Here is a 7,265-nt window from a genome sequence, read left to right as displayed (position 1 = left end):
TGTCAGCCATTATCTTGAAAGACGGCAGCTAGCTTTCCCCCAGGACATCACACATGGAGTCGTGTCAAAACGAGGCTTCGCCCTAAAATATGACCCATTATATTTATCAGACAGAGGGAATCAGAAATAAATGAAACCTGACTTATGCAGATGAGGTAAACCAACACAGCCACACTAAAGGCCACTAAAATGAAAGAGTAAACTCTGTGCTGATGTCTCCAAATCAACTGATCCTCCATTGTCCCAGCCTGAGCACCAGAGTTAGCTAACATCAGATGATGGGCACAGCTAGCTATTTAGCCAACATTGGAAATGAAAGAACGGCTAGCAAGTGTTAGCTTCATTTATACAAATCTAATTAAGAGACTCTGAGAGTATCAAAGTTGCTAAAGTGTATTAAACCGGACGGACAGCTACTTACATTAAAGCTCACGATGCTACGTCATGACGCAGGAGCGTGTATATGAGTGGGAGTGACGTGCGGCGGGCGGGGGAACGGTCAAGGTTAAAGAATGGTATGGTCCAGAGTAGGGGTGTCTGAAAACGTATTACAAGATTCCTCCAGGCATTAATACGGGACATATAATATTTGATATTATAGTTAAGAAGGGTAGATAACTGTCGTATCCCTCTGACCTGTTGTTTTGACCTCGTTTGGTGGTCCAAGTCTTAATAAACGGGGTCAGTCCCCGACCCTCCCCCCGTAATGTTTTGGGTGAAAGCCCTCCCGATTGACTGGCGGTAAACTCAGATGTAACAGTGATGACCTGCTGTTTCCAGCTGTCGGCAGCCATTATCTTAATGTTGGTAAGTTTAACAGTCATTTTATGTTGTTGTTGATCAACATTTGGCGTCATTATATAAAAAGAAACAGGCCTTCATCTGCCTCCATCAACACCATACACAATTACCTTATTGAATGTAATGACTGTCTGCTCACCTGTAAATGTAAGAGCCCAAAGGTAGCCATTTTGTGCCGCCCTGATGAAGGCTTAATGGCTGAAAGGGGTAGGCATGTTTTTACAGCCATGATTAATTAAAGGCTTCTTAACTCATTACCTTCTTGAGTGGCTCAGACTTTTTCTTTATATTTTACCTTATTGAATGTTCAGGTGATGTATTTCTGTCGTTAAGACAGGTTATTGAGCAGTTTTGGTCCAATGTGACTTTACTGTAAACTAACAAAGCACAACCGCTGTTTTTATTCTGATAAAGATGTTTGTTTGATGCTTTAACCTGACGACAGGAAAGTGACATGCCTGCTCTCATCTATGAAACATATAAAAGAAGTATTAAAGGTGGGCTGGCTATTGAACTCTCATAAATTTAGAATTAAGTAAAAAAAAATATTAACAACAAAAACCAGGAGGAATAATTAACCGATCGCAGCTGCAGAAAATCTGTCTGTTGTTTTCTTTCACTGCTTTCTGTGTATGCAGAGGCTCTGACAGGATTGAAGCCGTGGAATAAGATCAGACCTTTTCCACAGCAATAACTAAAAAAGCTTTAAAGGCATAATTATACACATACCACATTCCAAATGATAAGAATTAAAGTAATAACATCATTATTTTTTCTTTGCACTATGTTAAACTTTGTAGCACCGCAGCCCACATCTAACAAGCAGAACACAAAGGTAGCTCAATCAAAAGAGCTGTCTCAAGAACGGCAACAGAACCAGTGAGTGAACAACACCACTTCACTTCAATGTGCCTGCATGTCCTTTATCTTTGCTTCTCTGCTTTTCCTACAAGAAGATCAAGTTGTCCAGGCTTGTAACTGTGTGCATTACAAGAGAGGAGGTTTTTAACTACTAAAATTACCACTCCAACATAATCTTTAGAGTCAGGAGTGTGCATTGTGCATACCAATTCATGGTCATTCATTAATGTCAATTTAAACACTTACTTACACACGACTTAACACTCCTCCCCGATCAGGATTCAAGCCAACATTCATCATGTATCTAAGAATATGAACACTGAGATCTGCATATCCAGGAAACACTGTTAAGTGTACAGTCATGCAGTCTGACAATTGATCCTACTCTGGGGCTGCTATTCCGAGAAGTACTCCTGTTCTTGTTTTAATCAAGTATCCATCTGCTATTCTGAGAGGCTTTATGAAGTACCAGCCTCTTAATCACAAGAGCCCTACAGAAACCATGCGACTGTAATGTAGCCTTTGTAAACTGTAACAAACAGCTTTCACCTCTTCACGTGTGCAGAGAACAGCACAGACATCACGACCTGAGCTATTTGTAGACTCCATTCTACCTCAAATTCTGCAAAAAAAGAAATAAAGTTGACTGTTTGTGGTGCAATGTACCTGCAGGCTGCAGACCAAATGGCACTACAAATCATTTTAGCAACTTCCCCGTGATAGATTGAGCTTGTCTGATACTTCGAAGGCGACTGATTAGGGCCCTGTAAAATGCAAACTCAGCACATCTATAATCTTCCTGAATCTCCAATCAGATTTTCAGCACATTTGAGATGAGAAATCTGTCTATTGTAAGTGGCAGAGCACTGGTCTACAGGGTAAGGGCAAAATATCATGAATATAAAATATGAAATCCAATACGACAGCCTTTTACTTTTTTTTTTTTACTTTGCTAGGCTAAAATCAGTTTTCATAAAGACTGAGAGACCATATATGTGTTGATTCAACCTCCTTTACCTCTGAAATAAGCATTTTAGTTTGAAAGACGAGGACCTCGTCATAGTACATTCAGCTAAGCGGTCTCAGTCAAACCAAATCAATCCTCTATTAATCTTTGTCATTACTATGATCCATTTATCATTTTAGCGACTAGCGATGACTTGGGAATACATTCATCATTGCTTCCTCTCCTTCCAAATTAAACTCTGTCATGAATTATCACAGGGGTGCAACAGAGCTGGCAAATTGTTTACATCTAATCAATATTCTGAGCAATCAATGCAAATTATCTGTATGCAATGTGTGGAAAGACAGATTGAGCTGAGAGAGTGTTTTCACAGCGTAGCCTTTTTAATGGGCAGAGCTTTCACACTGAATTGTCCAACTAGTCATTCAGTAGCAGAATAATTTAGTACAAAAAGGACAGCAGTACGACCGTTCCAACGGGTCCAAAAGGCCATAGATGGTTGCCAGGCAGCAAGCCATCTCAAGAGGTAAAACCTCTTGTGGACTTCAGACAGATTGATTTATCAATTCAAGGCTAAGTGGAAGCAGTAGAAAAGTGACAGTGATCAAAAACCTCATCCATAAACATCAGTCAGGTTTTGAGCGGAGAATATGACAGGTGAGAGATTTCTCATTGGCGGAAAAACTCCCAACAGAAGCAGCAAAGATACGTTAAATCAGATACATGAATGAAGAAGGGTGATTGTTTTTATCGTACCAGTTGGTTTTATTATGACAATGCACACTTGAAAAGCAAAAAAGCCTTGGCATCCTGCAAAAACCAACAATATTATGACAATACGAGTCACTCGCTTTAGCCTGCATCGACCAGTCACTGAGTGGACTGTGCCTTACATTATTATTGCAAAGGGTCACTTTCAGTTGAAACTCATTAGCAAACATAAGGACATAAAAATAAAATTTGTGATTACATAAAATATCGGTCATTCCATCTTTGTATAGTGGGAGATACATTTTGATATGCAAACACACACGATAAAAGAAAACACTTAAAATATGTGACCCATGACAAAAAAAAAAAAGAAAGTGTACATAATTGAATCATAATTGAACTTCTAGGCTAAGATTTTACAAATCACAGAAGACTAATCATTAATCATGTTTTCTTTTAATAATCAACGATTTGAGGCTGTATCAAAAACTTTGTAAAAAAATTAGAAGGAGATTTTCATTGACAATTTTTCAGTGAGCTAATTACTGGAAATTCAAGGTTCTTTCTTCCTTCTGAATCTCTGCCTCAGCGTCAGACACACTCGTCTCCCCTGTGACCTCTAAAATGTGAATATCTGTACAATCCCATGTGGGAGAGTCTCCATGGCACACAATGTTTTCTCCTCTGACTGGAGAGCAGAACTGCCTCATTACATAAAAAAATAATTATCCCTGGTCCAAAATAAACTGAAGGGTTTCTTCCCGTTGACGGACATGTTGTATGTATGAATGAAGAAAAGGGCAGAAATGGCATTTCACTTTTACTGTAGTTTTGGTCACCTCAAGGTGCCAAATTGAGGTGAAATCTGCATAAAACTATATATTTTGCATCCAAATCTACACAAAACTCGACACATAATCTCTTTCGTAATAAAAACAGTAGTGTTTCACATTAGCTCATCCCACCCAGTTTTTTTGTTGCTAACACCTTATTGAGCCGGTTAGATCTGCTGAGGCGATGAGGGCAACTGAGGGGAAGGTGTTTTTATAATCTAATGGGCTGTAATTGACATATTGTTATATGTAAACAGGAATAAAGAGCTCCTGCAGGTTATTTTAGCGAGGCAGTCCCTCTTCCTTCCCACTTTCTTCCACCACCAAAAAAATAGAACACAATCTATCAGAATATCTTCCAGATATACAGTGAATTTTAAAACCAATGAAACAAACAAATTATTTATTATTCATCTCTAAATCTTTTTATAGGCTACCTTGTTATTCTCATCTTTACTAGACATTGTGAATAAGGATAGAAACAGACAACTAGTGTTAAAAGGCAAACCGTATTGAATCTGAATAAACACACCCACTCATTCACACACACACACACGCACACACACCTCGGCCTCCCATTCTCTTGTGTCGTCTGCAGGGGTGATTCGAGATCCTCGTGATAGCTTCGTTCATATCCAGAGAATCTCACTCCTTATTAAAAAACACGAGTTGTTGCCTGCAGTGGTCTGATGGCAGTTCACTGTCTTCTCGTATTATTTAAAAGCAAGACAAAAGAAGAGTTGTTAGGCAAACGATTCAGTCCAGAAAGTAAATGAATAAAAACCTTTCGGATAATGAGAAAAAACAAAACAAAAAAAGCCAGTATTGAAAATCAACAGAGGAAAAAATGAAATGCTGGGAAGGGAGAACACGTCTCCCAATCATCGCTTCTGACCAACTGGTCGATCAAAAAGCCAATGTGACGAGAATTTGTTTGTCTTAGGCCACTGTAGTAGCTGGGCTACCACTAAAACAGTAGTCCCTCCCAGCTGTATCAACCAATCATCCCATCTGTCGACTGTAAAACCCCTCCCGACTCATTACTCCCCCTCCCAAACCAAAGTCCCCTGTAGCTGTTTTGTACTTTAGCACCTCTTGTCATCTCTCCCTGTAAATGTCCAGACAGACAAACACCAGAATGGAAACCGTCACAGTTCCTCAGGCATCCTCTCCCTCCACCCTACGAGGGGAGGGTTAAACAAGTCTTAGGGTGGCACGTAGGGAGGTGGAGATCTGTAGGGAGTCATGTTCTTGGGACGGGAACCCTTGCCCTCCATGGGAGTGGTGAAGGGTGGTGGTGGTTGGTAGGGAGGCGCGTTGGGGTCCTCGTCCCGTAGGGCTGTGTACTCCCCCAGCAACTCCTGGTTGAGGGGAGTGGTCTCTGGTGTGGCCATGTTTGGGTACTCTGGGGGTGGAAGCGGAGGCTTTTCTTCCTGTAGAATCAAGGGCATACTGGAAGATGGAGGCGGCTTAGAGTCATCAAGTTCATCTGCAAAGATAATCGGCACACCTTTCTTGATGAAGGTGGCCTGGTCCTCGATGGTAAGCTTTCCCTTCCGTTTCTTCCTGTAGCAGATCATTGCAATGATGCCTGCTATTAACAAGATTGCGGCCACCACCACGGCAGGAATGACCGTGTGGAGATAGACGTCATCAGTGCTCTGCCGGCCTGTTCCCAGAGCTGGAGTGACTGCTGGAGGTTCCGGTATTTCAATCTCTTCATCTGGGATGAAGGAAGTTGTTCTGCAGCTTGCCCTTCCTTTGACCATGACGCCCAGTGGTCTGAATTCAGGTTCCATTGAGTACCTGAAGGTCTGTGAGGGTTTTCCCTCATTACTGGCGAGTAACTTGCTCATGGCTTTGAGCTGTTCCTTTGGACATGGGTGCTGCGGAAGGCTGGTGTTCGTCCACTCCACCACAATGGACCCTTTGGTGATGTTTCTTAGACTGACTGTACTGCTGTTGCGGTCCCCCAGTGCATATGCCAGCTTCTTGACCAGAAGAATCTTCTTGTGGATGTCATTTGTTATTGAACGTGGCTCACCGTCGAATCGCGCAGTGAAGATCACAGGGGTCTTGTCATTGGTGGGCCAGCGGTTTACACGGACCTCAAAAGCATCAATGGCATTCAGGCCACCTTTGTCAGTTGCCTGCATAAAATACTCATGTTTCCCCACATGTTGGACATCAGGCAGGCCATAGAGAAGCTGGCTGGTGGTGTTGAACTGGATCCAGGAGCCCTCTCCAACCACTTCATTGTGGTTCTGTCTCAATGTTAGACGCAGCTTGTCTGTTGTGCCGTCCTCTTTATCAAAGAATGTGTCAACTGGGATCTTAACCTCAAAATAGGTGCCCACCAATGCATTGACCTGGTCAATTGGGTTTCGCAGGACAGGCTTCACATTGTGTGGATCCGGGATGACACCAGGCGATGGTGTGGTGCGCCTGGAGGGCTTGGCTGTGGAGGTCTTTGGCTCTCTGGGCACCGGTGTGGTTTTGGGTCTCTTGGGTTTCTTGGTAGGTCTTCTAGTAGGCGTAGGTGGTGTGGCAGTGGACTCCACATAAGTCGGCCTGGTCATGGTTGGCTGAATAGGAATGGTGCTGGTGGTCTCCAGTACCCTCGTTGGTTGAGGGGGTCCAAGGGTTGGGGTGTGGGCTATAGTGTCACGGAATCTGATTGTAGGCTTGCCTGGCAGAGGAACAGGGCCTCTTACCGGTGGGGCAGAGCTCTCAGTTGGTGCAGCAATAGACGGGGAGGAGAGGGTTGGGATAATCCTCACTGGAGGCTCCACTACAGTTGTTGGTGGAAGCACTGCCAGGACAGGCGTTGGAGTGTTGTTTAATTGCCGCCTCACCCTCTTAGGAACATGGGGTTTCTTATTGGCAATGTGCCATCCCACCACAGGGTAGCCCAACTTGGCTGACATTGTGCCTTCCTTTGCAGGACCCTGGACACTGTTGATATTTGGGACTGTGCTCTGGTCCAACGAGCAGCCGAGCTTCCAGGACAACAGGACTCCATTCTCCACCACCTGGGGGGACATTGAGAATTGTTAATCTAATTATCCATCTGATAATATGTTAAATTATTC

The 7,265-nt window shown here is 42.9% G+C and overlaps 1 protein-coding gene across 1 annotated transcript in view; it reads right to left on the bottom strand.

Annotated features, from left to right (window-relative positions):
• Nucleotides 1-2,991: 2,991 nt before the first annotated feature.
• The window catches only part of dag1 (dystroglycan 1), a 55,498-nt gene continuing 51,224 nt past the window's right edge, over nucleotides 2,992-7,265 (bottom strand). The window contains exon 4 of the mRNA XM_073469201.1: nucleotides 2,992-7,205. Coding sequence (XP_073325302.1) covers nucleotides 5,379-7,205 — 1,827 coding nt within the window. The 3' untranslated portion in view covers nucleotides 2,992-5,378. The remainder of the gene's footprint in view (nucleotides 7,206-7,265) is intronic.

The sequence above is a fragment of the Pagrus major genome, chromosome 6, assembly GCF_040436345.1.
Source record: "Pagrus major chromosome 6, Pma_NU_1.0".
Taxonomy (NCBI): Eukaryota; Metazoa; Chordata; class Actinopteri; order Spariformes; family Sparidae; genus Pagrus; species Pagrus major.
Note: the sequence above shows the minus strand (reverse complement) of the source record. Positions and strands in the feature narration are given on the sequence as shown.